The following is a 19,621-nucleotide window of genomic DNA, read 5'->3' on the forward strand; positions in this document are numbered from 1 at the left end:
ATATGAGACCCGAAGCCCCATCCTCTACGCTGCCTGTCAGCTAAAAATGGAAGCGGTCAGGAGGCAATGAACACCTATAGGATTGTCCGCAGACAGAGGGCAAGTTTTCCTCCTGTTTACTTTTATCTTTCCGGTTTGGCGTTCCCATAAATGCCGCAGTCTGCCAGTTTTGCTTGTGCTTTCCTTTAGGACCGCAGTGCACCCGCCTTCTACCCACACAGCAGCCGAGTCCTCCAATGGCTGCACCGGCACCAGGTCTCTATCCAATAAGACGCCTCTAGGATGTGGTAGAACAAGAGATTCACGCCAGGAGTTTCACAGCCTCCAAATCTGCTGCAACTGCGTGCCGGAGCACCATCTGTACGGAGCGTCCCAAGACTTCCGGCGGAAGGAAATCCTGCCCAATACAGAAAAGGTGACCACCGAAAAAAAGAGGCCACTGAATGCACAGAGAACAGACACGACACGTTCTATACCGATCCCCTCCGCAGAACGAGGCGCCAAAATCTCGTGTTATATCCAAACTCTGGTGCTTTATTGCGGTAGGAGTGGGGTGCGCGCCCTGTGACATGGGGACAAGGCAAACCATGCAGTAAAACACACGCTGATAAAACAGGACAATGAAGCTTAAAAGCAAATACAAGTCCAGCAGATCCCCCCTCCCCCACCTCAGCGTCCAAGTCTTCCATTTTATTCCAATTGTGCCCATAGAGAGTAACAGGAAACTTATAGGGGGGGGGGGGGTGACCGCCGGACGCTCAGGACGGGCAACTCTACGTAATAAGAGAAAAAAAAACTTGTTGCAACTCAACAAAACGAAACACCCGCAGCTACAAGAAAATATATTCCAATGTCTCTCTGATCTGCAGTGCAATAAATGTCTTTAATGAAGTAGACAGGAGGAGGGGGGGGTCCCCAAACACCCCCCAAGTCCCCTCCCCCTCCATTTAGGCTTCAAGTCTCTGACAGCCGCACTGACTCCGAGCCCAACAGGAGAGCAGCCGAGAACGAAGAGGTCGCCACGCGTTCCGCATCCCGCGTCCCTGACCGTCGTGTCACTACCTTTCCTCTCTACCCGCGGAGGACGACGGCTGATGCATCCGGATGAAGTGCAGGACGGCGTCTTTGGAGAGCTTGTCCGTGTTGGGGTTTTGTTTCTGGGACTCGTGGATCTGAACCCCCTCGCCCCATTCCCAGAAGAGCCGCTCCGAGTAGCAGATGCTGCGGGACACAAAAGCGGAGATGAGAATACGCAGGAAACCCCCCAACAATTCCTGCATTTAACCCATAAACAGGTATTAGACATTTTTCTGTAAATGAAACTTTCTACTTTACTTTGTATTTCATTACTCACCATTTTTAAGATCTGTGCTTGCGGTTAGTGAATGGAACACTCTTTTGTACATCCAGAGAATGAAAACCATTATAGACCTGTCCTGCTCACACAGCTGAGGGTTTGTTACCAATTGTTACCAATGTATAAAGTCTAGACCATCCTCTGTGAGCTAAACACAAATCAGTATCCTGATAGTTTGTTACAATGTATCAGTGCAGGTAAAATGTACAGTCGTGGACAAAATTGTTGGCGCCCTTCCGTTATAGAGAGAAAAACCCACAGCGGTCACTGAAATAACTGGAAACGGACAAAAGTAATAATATATTTTAATTGACTGAAAATCAACTAATATCAATCAGACTCTGCTTTTGAATTGGGGTTCAACAGAAAAAATAAAAAAACGAATGAAACTGTCCGGACGATAATGATGGTTCCTTAACGTAATATTTTGTGGCACAACCTTTTGAGGCGATCGCTGCAAACAAACGATCTGTGTAACTGTCAGTGGGACTTCTGCACCTGTCTGCAGGTATTTCTGCCGCTCCTCGTGAGCTCCGGCTGTCTCAGGTGTGACCGGGACTTCTCCAGGTTTCAGCTCCTTCCATAGATGTTCAATAGGATTTAGATCAGGGCTCATAGAAGCCGCTTCACAATAGTCCAATGCTTTGCTCTGAGCCATTCTTGGATGTTTGTAGCCGTGTGTTTTGGGTCATTTTCCTGTTGGAGGAGCCATGACCTGCGGCTGAGACGGAGCCTCCTGACACTGGGCAGCACATTTCGCTCCAGGATGCCTTGATAGTCTTGAGATTTCATTTTACCCTGCACAGACTCAAGACACCCGGTGCCAGATGTAGCAAAACAGCCCCAAAACATACCCGAGCCTCCTCCATGTCTCACAGTAAGTACAATGTTATTTTCTTTGTAGGCTTCATGTTTGTGTCTGTGAACATAGAACTGACGTGACAGCCCAGTGTCAGGAGGCTCCATCTCAGCCGCAGGTCATGGCTCCTCCAACAGGATAATGACCCAAAACTCACGGCTACAAACATCCAAGAATGGCTCAGAGCAAAGCATTGGACTATTGTGAAGCGGCTTCTATGAGCCCTGATCTAAATCCTATTGAACATCTGTGGAAGGAGCTGAAACCTGGAGAAGTCCCGGTCACACCTGAGACAGCCGGAGCTCACGAGGAGCCGCCAAAATACCTGCGGACAGGAGCAGAAGTCCCACTGACAGTTACAAAATATTAAGTCAAAGTCTGATTTACATGAGTTGATTTTCAGTAAATTAAAATGTTTTATTACTTTTGTCCATATCAAGTTATTTCAGTGACATTTGTGGGTTTTCCTTTATGAAAATGTCCACGACTATCAGTCTTCAGTCCAGGCTGCTGAGCTCACAGAGGATTGTCTGGACCAGATACAATTGTCATCCGTGATCAAGGACTAGGTCAGGATGCGTTTTCAGTCTCGGGATGTAAACAATAATGCTGCAGTTCACTGACAGCAAACAGAGATCTTGAGACTGGTAATTGAAAGACCTCGTTTACAGAAGACTGGACGAGTCCTTGGGATATTAGAGAGAGATCTGAGCTCCAGACTTACTGAAATGGTGCAATGGATTCGACCGGGACCTCGAACATGGACGTGTGGGTCCTGATGTTGTAGAAGTATTTGCGGTTGTGGCTCTTACTGAAGGCCATGGTCCAGGGATCTGCGGGGGGACACAAGAGGGTGGAGGTTATTGAGGGGGAGGGGTGAGCTCCATCTGTTCGGCACCTATGGCGCACCCTGCTCACCGTTCACCGTCTTTACAATGTACAGTCCGGCTGGCACAAAGTGACGGTCATCCCTGCCGGTGTAGGAGAGTCGCAGCATCCCACCGGAGCTCTTAATGATCTTCATCTCCAACCTAAGCCCGAGCACAGGAGAATGCGATCAGTGAATATCACGAGAGTCCCGGCCCAACCTCACTCCTGTCTTTGATGGGTCACATTGGATAGTGTCAGCGTTGAGCTATGTTCACACTTGCGTTGTTCAGGCCGTCTTACTGTACCCGCAAATATGGGGAACAAAACCTGAACCGAACAGGCATCTCGAAAGACAACCCTTTAATTTTAGACACATGAGAAGATGTCAGCGAGGAGGGACCCTGCGATGACGGCTGGCGCCACGTGTGCGTCTAACCACTATCCCCCCCAGAGCTGGCCGTACACTATAGAAACTCCTTCATCTGACGGCCATTCCTCCTACTCCCCGATACACTGGGCTGAGCATGTTCTCAACGGGAAGAGGGGAATAAGAAGCCGCCAGACCCTACAATGAATGGAGGATCAGGCGTCCTGAAGTCCCACATGCCCGATCCTTCTTTCCCCTGACATTGTGGGGAGAGTCGGGACCCCCCCCCATACACATTACATGAGAAGCTCTGAATACCTTAAGAAGATCTTCTGGATTTCCTCTAGTCGGTAAACTTCCTTCACCCTGTTGGAGAAGCACAAGAAATCACTATGTTAACCCTTTCACTGCCAGGGGTGTACGTAATACGCCAGGACGTCTCGCCACCACTAGATTATAAGGACTAAAGATTAGATCTTGGCATCTTTAACACTAATATGACTATTTACATCAGGAAAGGGTTTTGTAAAAATGGCGCCCGCTCAGAAGCCGTGCGGTGGGGGGTTCATTTACAGGCTGTCCAGTATACAAAGTCAGCGGAGTGACAACCTCTACAGGCCACGTGACGGCGGCCAATAGTTGTTAGGAAACATCCGTCCCTTTAAGATTACATGACTACTAGTCTAGTTTCTGGCTTCCGGGGGTTCTGGTTTTAGTTGTTGAGCCTATCCCACTTCTCTGTCTTTCTTCCTATCAGATTGAAGGGTGTAGTATTTAAATCCGGGTTGGTTCTCTTTTCTTTGCTTGTGATTTTCCTTGTCTTCATGTGGTTGATCAAGCTACCGACTATACCCTGTACCTCTGATTTGCACTTTTTGGAACTGGACCTCCGCTTGTCTCTGGATTACCCTTTGGTTACGGACTTGGACTTTCTGCTCCCGGCTGGTTTTGACCTTTGCAATCCCTGATTTTCTTCTAGCTTTGGGATTTGGACTTTCCGTTTACCCTCGGGCGGTCTTGCCTGGATTGCACCTCTCATCCAATACCGAACTCTGTTAAGACAACCTGGGTTCTATGCTGCAAAGTCCAACCTGCCTCGCGGTGGGCTCTGGCATCAGATGAAGAGACCTCAGTGCAGGGAAGGGGAGAGGCCATTGCCGATCTTTCATTTTTGCGTTCTCGTAGGCGATACTGTTAGGAAACGTCCATCGCTTTAAGATTACCATGACTACTTGTCCAGCTTCTGGGCTGTTCTGGTTTTAGTTGTTGGTCCAGAAGCATCGTCTAAATTCCGGACAATAATCTATGAGAGGACGCCGTCCCTGCTGGAGAGATAACAGATTGGCCTCAGCCACTGCGGTGATATCTGGTTCCCCATATATTAAACCCAAGGCCTCAAACCTGGGCCTTTTCGTTGGGTCCTGATGCCCCAGAACTTTCTTCTGCGGAGATCTTCTTTGGGGCCTTGGGATTAATATATGGAGAACCAGATGTCACTGCAGTTTCTGAGGCCGACCTGTTGTCTCTCCAGCAGGGACGGCGTTCTGTCATAGATTATTGATCGGAATATTGACGGTGGTCGTCTCTTCACAGTGGAGCGATGCAGCGCTCCGTCTCTTCACAGTGGAGCGATGCAGCGCTCCGTCTCTTCACAGTGGAGCGATGCAGCGCTCCGTCTCTTCACAGTGGAGCGATGCAGCGCTCCTTCTCTTCACAGTGGAGCGATGCAGCGCTCCGTCTCTTCACAGTGGAGCGATGCAGCGCTCCGTCTCTTCACAGTGGAGCGATGCAGCGCTCCGTCTCTTCACAGTGGAGCGATGCAGCGCTCCGTCTCTTCACAGTGGAGCGATGCAGCGCTCCGTCTCTTCACAGTGGAGCGATGCAGCGCTCCTTCTCTTCACAGTGGAGCGATGCAGCGCTCCGTCTCTTCACAGTGGAGCGATGCAGCGCTCCGTCTCTTCACAGTGGAGCGATGCAGCGCTCCGTCTCTTCACAGTGGAGCGATGCAGCGCTCCGTCTCTTCACAGTGGAGCGATGCAGCGCTCCGTCTCTTCACAGTGGAGCGATGCAGCGCTCCGTCTCTTCACAGTGGAGCGATGCAGCGCTCCGTCTCTTCACAGTGGAGCGATGCAGCGCTCCGTCTCTTCACAGTGGAGTGATGCAGCGCTCCGTCTCTTCACAGTGGAGTGATGCAGCGCTCCGTCTCTTCACAGTGGAGTGATGCAGCCCTCCGTCTCTTCACAGTGGAGTGATGCAGCGCTCCTTCTCTTCACAGTGGAGTGATGCAGCGCTCCGTCTCTTCACAGTGGAGTGATGCAGCGCTCCGTCTCTTCACAGTGGAGTGATGCAGCCCTCCGTCTCTTCACAGTGGAGTGATGCAGCGCTCCTTCTCTTCACAGTGGAGTGATGCAGCGCTCCGTCTCTTCACAGTGGAGTGATGCAGCGCTCCTTCTCTTCACAGTGGAGTGATGCAGCGCTCCGTCTCTTCACAGTGGAGTGATGCAGACCTCCGTCTCTTCACAGTGGAGTGATGCAGCGCTCCGTCTCTTCACAGTGGAGTGATGCAGACCTCCGTCTCTTCACAGTGGAGTGATGCAGACCTCCGTCTCTTCACAGTGGAGTGATGCAGCGCTCCGTCTCTTCACAGTGGAGTGATGCAGACCTCCGTCTCTTCACAGTGGAGTGATGCAGACCTCCGTCTCTTCACAGTGGAGTGATGCAGACCTCCGTCTCTTCACAGTGGAGTGATGCAGACCTCCGTCTCTTCACAGTGGAGTGATGCAGACCGCCGTCTCTTCACAGTGGAGTGATGCAGACCTCCGTCTCTTCACAGTGGAGTGATGCAGCGCTCCGTCTCTTCACAGTGGAGTGATGCAGCGCTCCGTCTCTTCACAGTGGAGTGATGCAGCCCTCCGTCTCTTCACAGTGGAGTGATGCAGCGCTCCTTCTCTTCACAGTGGAGTGATGCAGCGCTCCGTCTCTTCACAGTGGAGTGATGCAGCGCTCCTTCTCTTCACAGTGGAGTGATGCAGCGCTCCGTCTCTTCACAGTGGAGTGATGCAGACCTCCGTCTCTTCACAGTGGAGTGATGCAGCGCTCCGTCTCTTCACAGTGGAGTGATGCAGACCTCCGTCTCTTCACAGTGGAGTGATGCAGACCTCCGTCTCTTCACAGTGGAGTGATGCAGCGCTCCGTCTCTTCACAGTGGAGTGATGCAGACCTCCGTCTCTTCACAGTGGAGTGATGCAGACCTCCGTCTCTTCACAGTGGAGTGATGCAGACCTCCGTCTCTTCACAGTGGAGTGATGCAGACCTCCGTCTCTTCACAGTGGAGTGATGCAGACCTCCGTCTCTTCACAGTGGAGTGATGCAGACCTCCGTCTCTTCACAGTGGAGTGATGCAGCGCTCCGTCTCTTCACAGTGGAGTGATGCAGCGCTCCGTCTCTTCACAGTGGAGTGATGCAGCGCTCCCATGTCAATTCCGCCCAGGCCTTTCTAAAACCTTAAAAGATCTCCTGGTAAATTACCCTCCGCCCTTGACTTTAGAGGATACCATGACCCTTGTTGTGCGTCTGGACCGACAACTAAAACCAGAACCGCCCAGAAGCTGGACTCGTGGTCATGGTAATCTTAAAGGGACGGACGTTTCCTAACAATAGTGTTACTTGTGTAGGACGCTAAATACAGGACGGCGGCTCGAGGACTCCTATGTTCAGGTCCTTGGTGTCTTCTTATAGGGGAAGGCTCTTTAACCCCTCACTATTTATCCCGAGCACATCTCCGGCAGAGGTGTGGGTGTAGGGAGAGCTCCTCGCTGCACAGTATAAAGGCATATTCACACGGGTCAATGATCGCATGATCCCGTCCCCATACCGTGTACATCAACCTGTGTAAAGGACCTTTAACCCCTTAAGGACAGAACAATTTGTTTATTTTTTCCTCTTTGCACTCACAATTTTTTTCGTTTGGCGTAGCTGTAGGAGACTTTCTTTTTTGCGAGACAAGTTGTACTTTTTTGGTACGTTTAATTTGTATACATTTTTATTTTGTCAAAAATGCAGAAAAAAAGCAGTTCTGCTGCAGTTTTCATATTTATTTTTTTTACATCATAAATGACGCTATAAATTATGTGTATAATATTTTATGTTTTGGGACTTCTATTTTCTTAATTGTAAAAAAAATAGCATTTGTGTGTATTTTTTTTTTACAGATTTTTTTGTATTTAACATTAATATATATATATTTTTAGTAATAAAATGTAGCTTTTTTTTTTTTTTAATCCCGTAGGGGGATTTTTAATTTCGATTATTTCACTTTAACGTACTGGCAGCCACCTATATACTGATCGCACACTGGCAATAGAGCCTCAGTACGTCCTAACAACAGGAAATATGGCCAGACAGCCCTGCGATCCTCCAATGAGGCTGTCTACACATATGACATGTCCCCCAATCACATCACAGGGATTCCCCAGTCTCCCCCTTTGATTTTCCCTTGAACGCCGCGATCAGCTTTGATTTCAGCATTCAAGGGGTTAACGATGACGATCAGAGGTTTTTCTGATCTCCGCCGTTAGAGTGGGGCTGCGGCTGTGTACTACAGCAATTGCCCCTTCCCTGATCACACGGGCACACTTGTCGTGCCCGCGTGATGTCTATAGTCGTCATAATGCGGCAGCGTCCGGCCACTAATGATGAGCAGAGACATCGAGCGTTGCCAACAGGTTAAACTAGTGCCGATTGACTTGATTATATCGGGGATCGGTACTCGTTATGGGCAGGAATATCGCTGTGTAAACCAACCTTAAATTGAGTTCATATTTTTGCCACTTATTTTTTTTTTCAGAGACAGAAAAATATTGAACGTCCACCTAGTGTATCCAGTGGCGGTGAAAAGAAGCCGCTACCAGTGCGCCGATTCTTATTGACTGTCCTGCACAATAGCTGGAATGCTGGAGACTGCGCTGCTGAGCCCCGACGCTGGACATTCAGGGGGCGCCATAACAAGCCTTCAACCACAATGTCTAGACATAGGGGCATTTATTAAGAATTATTCCAATCGCTCTAACAGTGAATTGTCAGATTTAATCGCAGGACGACACCTTTCATGTAAGGGTGTGTTCACACGGGCTATGTTCTCACGGGCTATGTTCACACGGGCTATGTTCTCACGGGCTATGTTCACACGGGCTATGTTCTCACGGGCTATGTTCACACGGGCTATGTTCACACGGGCTATGTTCACACGGGCTATGTTCACACGGGCTATGTTCACACGGGCTATGTTCACACGGGCTATGTTCACACGGGCTATGTTCACACGTTTTTCGGGCCATAAATGTCCCGAAAAACGGCTGAAAAATCGGAAGCAGAAAGTCTCCAAACCACTGCCCATTGATTTCAATGGGAAATACGGCGTTCTGTTCCGACGGGTCGTTATTTTACGACTCATTGACTCAATAGAAAAACAGTTCCAAAAACACCCCTTGAAAACAGCTCCGCATTTTCAGCCGGATTTTGTGAAGCGTGTGAACATTCCCTAATCGTCTGCTGGTTTTACTCACCGGATGGGGTTCATATCTGGCCGACTGGGCTTTGAAACGGCTTTCACAAACTTCTCAGCCAGCTGTATCCTGGGGACGAACAGGACGTTATTCCCACAATCAGTCATTTTACTATTAGACCTTGTTCACACCAAGATGATTCTACCGCAAAACGGCACCGCATCCGATCCTTGGTGTTTCTGCAGCATTTTTATCGCTTTTTTACATGCCAAGCAACGCAAAAGCAGTTCTACTATAATTCTGAGGACAGCAGAGGTGCGAAGATCATGGTGGAAGTGTCTGTGCTCCCTGCATGTTACATAAGGAATAACGGAAAACGCACGCAGCTGCCATTATAACGCACGTACAGAAAGATTATTCCCTCTATACTGAAAAGGTCTGTAACGTTCTACTCTACTGTGTTTCAATTCCTAACCTTTTTTTTCCCCAAGATCTCTGCTTCTGGTCAGTGACTGGAAACTTTCTCAATTACATGCACCAAAAAAGTTGTGTAATCTGCATTAGAAAAACAGCGCCAGCAACACGTGCCATGTTTGAATAAGACTCTGCGACACGTACAACAGGTTTGAAAAAAAATGCGTCAAGGACGTGGTTTAAATAACCAAATTTATTATTAGGAATTGTAACATTTTATTTTAGTGCACAATGCTGGTATCTCGTGAGCTGCACCAAATGTATTTTGTAGTGAGCGCTATTTTAAGGAATTTGGCGCAATTTGCCACATTTCAATGCCTCGTCCGTCCTTTGTAAAGTGTCGTCGTTCCAACAATATTGATAAACCAGCCCCGATCCAGTGAAGAACCAGAATTATCCCATATACAATACAGAGGGGGGGACGACTTACCTCTGGTTGAAGTGCTGCGGTCGGACGTCCATGCCGTTAAGGAAGAGGACATCCAAGATGTGAATGGCGCTGATTTTTCGCTGTGCTTTACCCTGCCAATCAGAGAAAAAGTCCTTTACCAAACAATATGGCCGCCACTACCACTCTATGTATCAATACAGGAGCAAGGGATGTACAGTATCATTATAGAACTGGTATATATATAGTATAACTCTGGGTTGTCATCCAGATTTCCTAGTCATAGTCAGAAAAATCTTACAGAAGAGACTGAATCGAGGACGTTATATTCTGGGACTTCTTGACTTGAGGGGTACATTTATTTTTAATATATGGCCAGCATTAGAGTCACCACTCACCTCGCCTTTCAGTTCGTTGACAATCTCCACGGACAGGAGCGTGTCTCTAGGGAGCTCCGTTTTTAACTCCAGTTTAGTCCAGCGGTCGGCAGGACGGCCCCCCCAGGTGTAGATCTGAGACCTCTGAAGAGATAGTGACACAAATGGTTAAATAAAAACGTCCAGCGTGTGGTATAGAAAGCTCCGGAATGGTAAATCTGACTAGTAATGTAGGAGGCAGCGGGTCTATATCCAAGGCCATACTACAGCAGCCTTACCCCTAATCCTAAGAGGAACTTCTGCTCGCTGCCGGACACCATGCACCTGTAGTCCAGCACGTGGCTCAGCTTCTCCAGAGTCTTGGCCGTCAGTGGGGTCGGCTTTAAACTGTAAATGTCAATGTCCCGGCTCTAGAGACAGAATAGATGAATGGACACCACGATCCTCAGCCTCAGGGTCTATTCACACCTCGCGGTCATATAGCGTTTGTTGACACGATTTTTGCAAAGCTACTGCAAAACGCAATATGACTGCGACGTGTGAACAGATCCTCAAATACGGATATTGTAAGATGCAGAATGACCAGTAAGATGGGGTGAGACAAGCGGAGGTGGAGCGCAGACCGTACCTGGATCAGCTGGTAGAACTTGTTCTTAGGGTCGGTATTAGTAGGGGCCACTCGAGCCTGGTCAGGAATCTGGAAGGAGAAATGAGATTCATTCATCCCACGCAAGCATTTCAGATCCTATATGTTAAAGGAGCGCGGAGCAGATCTATAAAGGGATCGTTAGCAGAAATAAAAATTGTGAAAACTTTTTTTTTATTCTATTTCTTTTATGCGGAGATCTGATTACTTGAAGCTCCAGTCCCTGAGCCTGAGGCTGCACTACTGAGACCATGACGACAAAGTGATGCGTTCTGATCTCGGTCGCTCTCCTTGAAAGGAGAATCTACTGACTGTCCCATGTTTTCTGTGAACCTACTCTTATACTTCCAAAGCTACATCTGGAATTGGCCGTCACATCATTACCTTTGGACTTCTCCTGCGCTCCATCACCGCAGTGTTAAACTAACCTGATAACATGGTGTCCATTATAACCTCACATCATCACCAAGACTTAAAGGGGTTTTAGAGAATTGGCTGCTCTCAGTGCCACACCTGTCTACAGGTTGTGTCTGGTATTGCAGCTGAGCCCTATTCACTTCAATGGAGCTGAGCTGCAATACCAGACACATCCATGGACAGGTGTAGCGTTTTTTTCTGGAAGAAAGCAGCCATGTTATTTTTAAAAATCCTAAACAACTTCCTTAAGGCTCCCAGGGCAGGTAATGGTATAAAATAATAAACTATCTAATACTCACGCCTGAAATACACCCGGCTCCAGCGCAGCGGCTCCGGGCACTGAAGCTCTTGCAGCGGTCACAGCCCAGTGATTGGATGAACAGCACGGGACCACTGCAGGAGCTTCCACGACCAGAGCAACTGCAGGGGTAGGGGGGCATTTTAGGGCTGAGTATTAGACAGCTTCGATTTTAAACCATTACCTGCCATAGGAGAAATTTTGAAGTCCCAGATAACCCCTTTAAGCATCATCTTTGCTGGATCGGAGCCATGGTAGTCACGATGGAGAACTTGTGTATAGCCACGCTTCATGATTAGGCTCTGCACCAATCTCAGTCTTTTCAGGCTCATTCTTACTGTTCTGGTGACATAAACCAGCAGATATTATGGAGATGCAGCTTCTCTACTCACCCCCCACAGCTTCAGACACTCTTTACGCAGGTCGGCCTGGTGGGGCTCAGTCAGGGTCCTGCAAAAAAAAAAAAATTACAGGTGAATACAAAGGAAAAATGTCAAGATTAACCTTCCCTCAGAGGCTAGTTCATGATCGGGGTCCAGCGGCGGGGACCCCAGTGATCAGATGTCTGGACAGCAGCCTCTCGCTTATCTCTCCCCATTCCCACAGCTCTGGAAGGAATTGTAACATCTTCCGGCAGTCCGACCCCTCCGATCAGAGAGCGACGACATGTCCTAGAGATAGGCCACCACGTTGTACGATGGGAAAACCTATTGAAAGAGAACCTTTCACCTGCCCATACATGTGCAGCTGAGTGCGGCGTGTAATGGGCCAGGCTGCACAAACCCTGGGGCACTTTAAACAAAAATCTACTCCTCCGTTATTTAGACATCGGTGCCATTATATTTGGCGCCCGATATTTAAATAACCCCCTGATCTGTCAATGGGGCGTGTAATGGCAAGGGGGCGTGTAACATGGCTGGGACACTGTCCAATCAGCTACTGACAGTGTCACAGCAAGAGCTGGAGAGGAGAGCGTGCGCGCACACACACGCACGCACACACGCACGCACGCACACACGCACGCACGCACACACGCACGCACGCACACACACACGCACGCACACACGCACGCACGCTCTCACTCTTCTGCTCCCGGCAGACAAGGACAAGACTGATCTCTCGCGAGAGATCACATAGTCTTGTACTTGTCTGCCGAACTGGCCAGGGGGCGTGTAATGGGAAAGGGGCGTGTCACTGCTACGGACAGTGCAAGAGCTGGAGGCAGGAGAGGAGAGCGCGTATGCAGTGACACGCCCCCTGGCCAGTTCGGCAGACAGGTACAAGACTATGTGATCTCTCGCGAGAGATCAGTCTTGTCCTTGTCTGCCGGGAGCAGAAGAGTGAGAGCGTGCGTGCGTGTGCGTGTGTGCGTGTGTGTGCGCGCACGCTCTCCTCTCCAGCTCTTGCTTGTGACACTGTCTGTGGCTGATTGGACGGTGTCACAGCCATGTTACACGCCCCCTTGCCATTACACGCACCGTTGACTGTTCAGGGGGTTATTTAAATATCAGGCGGCAAATATAACGGCACCGATGTCTAAATAATGGAGGAGGGTAGAAAAAAATGTAAAGTGCCCCAGGGTTTGTGCCTGCTGGCCTATTACACGCTGCACTCACCTGTATGGGCAGGTGAAAGGTTCTCTTTAAATAGGTTTTCCCATCATAGACCTGGTGACCTCTCTCTAGGATATGTCGTCGCTCTCTGATCGGAGGGGTTGGACTGCCGGAAGATGTTACAATTTCAAGCTTCTCTTTAAGTCCATATTGCCTGACAGGGCATATACTGTATGTCCAGCGCGGTCTGCCCTAATTCTTTCCATTCTCCTTATATTCCAGTCCACACACTGCGCCAAGTCTGACGAGTGAACTTGCACTTTTATTTTAGGCAGCAGCATGGACAACAATTACCTAAAAAATACTTAAGCCGACCGTCCCAATGTGAGATGGAGCGTTCCACCAATACAACATGGGAGCTTTACGGTGGCAAATTCTCAATTCTCCCGCACTTTGCCCATCAGCAGACACGGGATGTTTTAGGAGAGTCTGTGTCTGCTGCTCCATACACAGGACACAGGCGGCTGAAAACTGCTCCTGCATTCTGCTGATGGATTACCCAGGAAACAACAGGGATTATGGACTCCATGATGTCTCCTGCAATCCCATATAACAGAATATATCAGCACAGGAAAAGCAAATATCAACCTGCAATTTAAACCCACGAATTACACAGGTCGTTGGCGATGTTACTTACGACTCCTGGACGAAGGCGTGAATCTTAGCCAGAGCTTTTATCTGAACCTCACAACAACTGCAGGGAAGACAGAAAGAAGAACATGTCTGAATATACTCAGAAGGTGTCACAGATGTCTGAAATTCAAGGAGTAATCAAGGCCTAACAGGGGGGTGATCACCATTTACCGAGTCCTGTCCACACAGCTGAGGGTTTGTTACAATGGATCAGTCTCTCTCCTGTCCTAGACTCCAGCCTCATCACTCTACTTAAACTAAGACATTGTAATAAACCGTCGCTGTATGAGCAGGACTAGGTCAACACAGGATACTAGCCTCTACATGCAAACAAGAATGTTTCAATTCACCGACAGCAAGCAGAAATAATAAAATTGTGACAAAATAAAAGACAAAGTATATTAGAAAGTTACTAAACTTTTTATAATACAATAATTAAGCTTCAAGGAAACAAAACCCCAATTATTCCAAATTGCCACTGCATACTGTTTATTATTGCGTTCAAAGGGAGCCGTATAAAGCTGTATATCGCTAGTACTCAGAGATCGGAGGGGCCGCAGAGCTGTACACTGCAGCGCTGCTCTTTTTCAGTGAATGGGGATCGGCTGTAGTTCCCTGCACGGCGGATGGCCGGGAGCGCGACTGTGCAGGGAAAACACAGAAATGGAAGCCGCGATAAATCAGCGCTGCGGCCCCTTCATTCTCAGGATAGGTGCGGGTCTCAGAGGTCGGACCCCCGCCATCATCACGTGAAGGATTTCAGACATAGAATCTTAATAATGTAAGCTTTATATTCACTTTAAATTGTTTAGTAATCTCTTTATGAACTCTGCAGCCGATAATCTCCAGCTTTGGGGGTTCTTTAAGGAGCATCTTATTATTTCGGAAAGAAGAAAGTTTTCCTTTGATGAAGTCAGTCCTCACCTTTCATTGGATCGCACCATGAACTCATGAAACTGCCGGTCACCTCTCAGCACCTCCAGAGGCACCACCAGATTTACATCTTGCTCAGAGTTACGCAGCTGGTTCAGGCGGAGGTTTACGGTAAACAAATAATTGCGCACGTCCTCTATACCCACCTTCAAGCCTCGGCACACCACGTACCTGGGAAGAGAGGGAGAAATGCTGCAGACGTGAGACAGAAGGTCACTACTCGGCTCTCATCAGGACGGACAGCCCGGGCTGCACCTAACACAGGTTCCATGTCGCCGCTCCACAACTTGCTGTATTACAGGGGTGTTCCGTTACCATAGGAGCACAAGCGGTACCTCACAAACTGCAATACACATTCATCCTGCGGACCCATATTGTGATCCGTGTGTCTGAGGCCTAACAGAGATCACTCTCCTGGGCAGCCGCTCTGTACAGCTCCATTAAAGTGAATGCAAAGCCGGCAGCCGGGAGCGCCAACGTGCCAGAAAAGTCAGAGAGGCAGCCGCATGATTAGCGCTACAGCCCCATCGTTCTGAGGATCAGAGGGGTCCCGGCAGTCGGGTTTCGATCTTTTATGCTCTGCCACGTCCCTGCTCACTCACCTTTCAGAATTAGCCGGCCGGCTGGTCAGTGGCTTGAAAAGAGAGATGCGCTCAAAGCAGCAGTACAGCAGGTAGAGCAGACCCACGCTGAACGGGGTGAACACGTCAAACGTCTTGCAGATGAAATGTCCTCCTGTAATGGTCATAGGAAATGATGAGCAACTGCAGAAAATAATGCAAAGAAACAAAGGAGGCATCGCCCACCAAAGACAATCAGATGCCAGAACAGTGATCGGATGGATATGAGATAGATAGATAGATAGATATGAGATAGATAGATAGATAGATAGATAGATAGATAGATAGATAGATAGATAGATAGATAGATAGATAGATAGATAGATATGAGATAGATAGATAGATAGATAGATAGATAGATAGATAGATAGATAGATAGATAGATAGATAGATATGAGATAGATAGATATGAGATAGATAGATAGATAGATAGATAGATAGATAGATAGATAGATAGATAGATAGATAGATAGATAGATAGATAGATAGATATGAGAGAGATAGATAGATAGATATGAGAGAGATAGATAGATAGATATGAGAGAGATAGATAGATAGATAGATAGATAGATAGATAGATAGATAGATAGATAGATAGATAGATAGATAGATAGATAATGAGATAGATAGATAGATAGATAGATAGATAGATAGATAGATAGATAGATAGATAGATAGATAGATAGATAGATAGATAGATAGATAGATAGATATGAGATAGATAGATATGAGATAGATAGATAGATAGATAGATAGATAGATAGATAGATAGATAGATAGATAGATAGATAGATAGATAGATAGATAGATAGATAGATATTAGATAGATATTAGATAGATATTAGATATGAGATAGATAGATAGATAGATAGATAGATAGATAGATAGATAGATAGATAGATAGATAGATAGATAGATAGATAGATAGATAGATAATGAGATAGATAGATAGATAGATAGATAGATAGATAGATAGATAGATAGATAGATAGATATGAGATAGATAGATAGATAGATAGATAGATAGATAGATAGATAGATAGATAGATAGATAGATAGATAGATAGATAGATATGAGATAGATAGATAGATAGATAGATAGATAGATAGATAGATAGATATGAGAGAGATAGATAGATAGATAGATAGATAGATAGATAGATAGATAGATAGATAGATAGATAGATAGATAGATATGAGATAGATAGATAGATAGATAGATAGATAGATAGATAGATAGATAGATAGATAGATAGATAGATAGATATGAGATAGATAGATAGATAGATAGATAGATAGATAGATAGATAGATAGATAGATAGATAGATAGATAGATAGATAGATAGATAGATAGATAGATAGATATGAGATAGATAGATAGATAGATAGATAGATATGAGATAGATAGATAGATAGATAGATAGATAGATAGATAGATAGATAGATAGATAGATAGATAGATATGAGATAGATAGATAGATAGATAGATAGATATGAGATAGATAGATAGATAGATAGATAGATAGATAGATAGATAGATAGATAGATAGATAGATAGATATGAGATAGATAGATAGATAGATAGATAGATAGATAGATAGATAGATAGATAGATAGATAGATAGATAGATAGATATGAGATAGATAGATAGATAGATAGATAGATAGATAGATAGATAGATAGATAGATAGATAGATAGATAGATAGATAGATATGAGATAGATAGATAGATAGATAGATAGATAGATAGATAGATAGATAGATAGATAGATAGATAGATAGATAGATAGATAGATAGATAGATATGAGATAGATAGATAGATAGATAGATAGATAGATAGATAGATAGATAGATAGATAGATAGATAGATAGATAGATATGAGATAGATAGATAGATAGATAGATAGATAGATAGATAGATAGATAGATAGATAGATAGATAGATAGATAGATAGATAGATAGATAGATAGATATGAGATAGATAGATAGATAGATAGATAGATAGATAGATAGATAGATAGATAGATAGATAGATAGATAGATAGATAGATAGATAGATAGATAGATATGAGATAGATAGATAGATAGATAGATAGATAGATAGATAGATAGATAGATAGATAGATAGATAGATAGATAGATAGATATGAGATAGATAGATAGATAGATAGATAGATAGATAGATAGATAGATAGATAGATAGATAGATAGATAGATAGATATGAGATAGATAGATAGATAGATATGAGATAGATAGATAGATAGATAGATAGATAGATAGATAGATAGATAGATAGATAGATAGATAGATAGATATGAGATAGATAGATAGATAGATAGATAGATAGATAGATAGATAGATAGATAGATAGATAGATAGATAGATAGATAGATAGATAGATATGAGATAGATAGATAGATAGATAGATAGATAGATAGATAGATAGATAGATAGATAGATAGATAGATAGATAGATAGATAGATAGATAGATAGATAGATAGATAGATAGATAGATATGAGATAGATACATAGATATGAGATAGATAGATAGATAGATAGATAGATAGATAGATAGATAGATAGATAGATAGATAGATAGATAGATAGATAGATCGATCTCACCTGTTCTGGTGACAGAGAGTCCCACCAGGAACTGGCAGAGCAGGAGTTGTTTGCTGAGAATCTCCTGAATATTTTCCTGGCCCTCCACAGAGAATCCCTGTAAGAACAACAAGCCGTCATTGACCAGCAGAGACTCAGACACAATTATCCGTCACGGCCGGCCGTCATAGCCGGACACAGCAGCGCTCGTCCTTTGTACGCACCCCGTCCGCCATCATGAAGTGCACGCCCTTGTGATCCGTATTGTCCATGACAAAGTTGCGGAAGGCTGTGATGTTCTCCGGGCGAGTGACGTCTCCGTCCCCATCCACCCCCCCCTCACCTGTAATACAAACAATTATACATGATATAATAACTACACAAAACCTGGCGGAGCAGAACATTATTACACTCGCCATCATTTTTGAAAGCTTTGGTTTTTTCCCGCGACGTTGCACGGCTTAGAACTTTAGCAGCAAATTCTCATATTTTGAATAAAATTTCAAAAGCCTCTTTTTTTAGGTACCAGTTCAGTTCTGAAGCGACTTTGAGGGGCCTATATATTCGAAACCCCCCATAAAACACCCCATTTTACAAACTAGACCCCTCAAAGTATTCAAAACAGCATTTAGAAAGTTTATTAACCCTTTAAGTGTTTCACAGGAATTGACAGCATAAAGGTGGCATTTACACATTTCATTTTTTTTGTCAGAAAACAGAAGGTTTTACCGGAGAAACAGAACTCAATACTTATAGCCCGGATTCTGCCGTTTTTAGAAATATCTCACATGTGGCCGTAGTGCGGTAATGGACCGAAACACCGGACTCCGAAGCAAAGGAGCACCTAGTGGATTTTATTAGGCACCATGTCCGGTTTGAAGGTCTTGTGGTGCCAAAACAGTGGAAACCCCATAAAAGTGACCCTATCTGGCAAACGACACCCCTCAAGGATCTTATCGAGGGGTATAGTGGGCATTTAGACCCCATAGGTTTTTTGCTGCATTTTGTGGAATTAGCCTGTGCAATTGAAAATCAAATTTTCCAGATAAAAGGTACGAATTTTTGATTTTGACAAGGAATAAAGGAGAAAAAGCCCCCCAACATTTGTAAAGCAATTTCTCCTGATTACGGCGACACCCCACATGTGGCCATAAACTGCTGGTTCGACAAACGGCAGAGCTCAGAAAGGCAGGAGCGCTACTTGGCATGTGGATTTTGCTGGATCGGTTTCTGGGCGCCATGTCGCATTTGCAGAGCTTCTGAGGTACCAGAACAGGGGAAACCCCTTAAAAGTGACCCCATTTTGTAAACTAGACCCCCGGAGGAATTCATTGTAGTTTTCATGGGGTGCATGCAAATTATTGATAAGTTTTTATTCTATTTTGTAGAGGCGTGGTGGCTAAAAAACAGCAATTCTACTATTGTTTTTTATTCTTTTTACAGCGTTCACCGTGCGCTATAAATGACATTCACGTTATTCTGCGGCGCGATACGATTACGGCGATACCACACAATAAAATACTTTTTATAAACAATCATTCACTTTTTGTGTTCCCTTATTCTCAGAGCCAGAAGTTTTTTATTTTTCCATCAAGAAAGCCGTGCGAGGACGTGTTTTTTGCGTAACGCTGTACAATGTAGTTTCGATCGGGACCATT

At 45.5% G+C, this 19,621-nt stretch overlaps 1 protein-coding gene across 2 annotated transcripts in view; it reads right to left on the minus strand.

Annotated features, from left to right (window-relative positions):
• Nucleotides 1-508: 508 nt before the first annotated feature.
• Nucleotides 509-19,621, minus strand: part of CMTR1 (cap methyltransferase 1) — a 58,341-nt gene continuing 39,228 nt past the window's right edge. For both annotated transcript variants that reach the window (XM_075863507.1, XM_075863509.1), the window contains exons 11-25: nt 18,188-18,306; nt 17,985-18,081; nt 15,339-15,471; nt 14,728-14,907; nt 13,808-13,864; nt 11,950-12,007; nt 10,825-10,893; nt 10,475-10,606; nt 10,218-10,340; nt 9,862-9,953; nt 9,018-9,086; nt 3,772-3,819; nt 3,135-3,247; nt 2,941-3,049; nt 509-1,221 (exon numbers count right to left, since the gene is read on the minus strand). In XM_075863507.1, the coding sequence (XP_075719622.1) occupies nt 1,059-1,221; nt 2,941-3,049; nt 3,135-3,247; nt 3,772-3,819; nt 9,018-9,086; nt 9,862-9,953; nt 10,218-10,340; nt 10,475-10,606; nt 10,825-10,893; nt 11,950-12,007; nt 13,808-13,864; nt 14,728-14,907; nt 15,339-15,471; nt 17,985-18,081; nt 18,188-18,306 (1,562 nt within the window). In that variant the 3' untranslated portion in view covers nt 509-1,058. The remainder of the gene's footprint in view (nt 1,222-2,940; nt 3,050-3,134; nt 3,248-3,771; nt 3,820-9,017; nt 9,087-9,861; nt 9,954-10,217; nt 10,341-10,474; nt 10,607-10,824; nt 10,894-11,949; nt 12,008-13,807; nt 13,865-14,727; nt 14,908-15,338; nt 15,472-17,984; nt 18,082-18,187; nt 18,307-19,621) is intronic.

This window comes from Rhinoderma darwinii, chromosome 4, assembly GCF_050947455.1.
Source record: "Rhinoderma darwinii isolate aRhiDar2 chromosome 4, aRhiDar2.hap1, whole genome shotgun sequence".
NCBI lineage: Eukaryota > Metazoa > Chordata > Amphibia > Anura > Rhinodermatidae > Rhinoderma > Rhinoderma darwinii.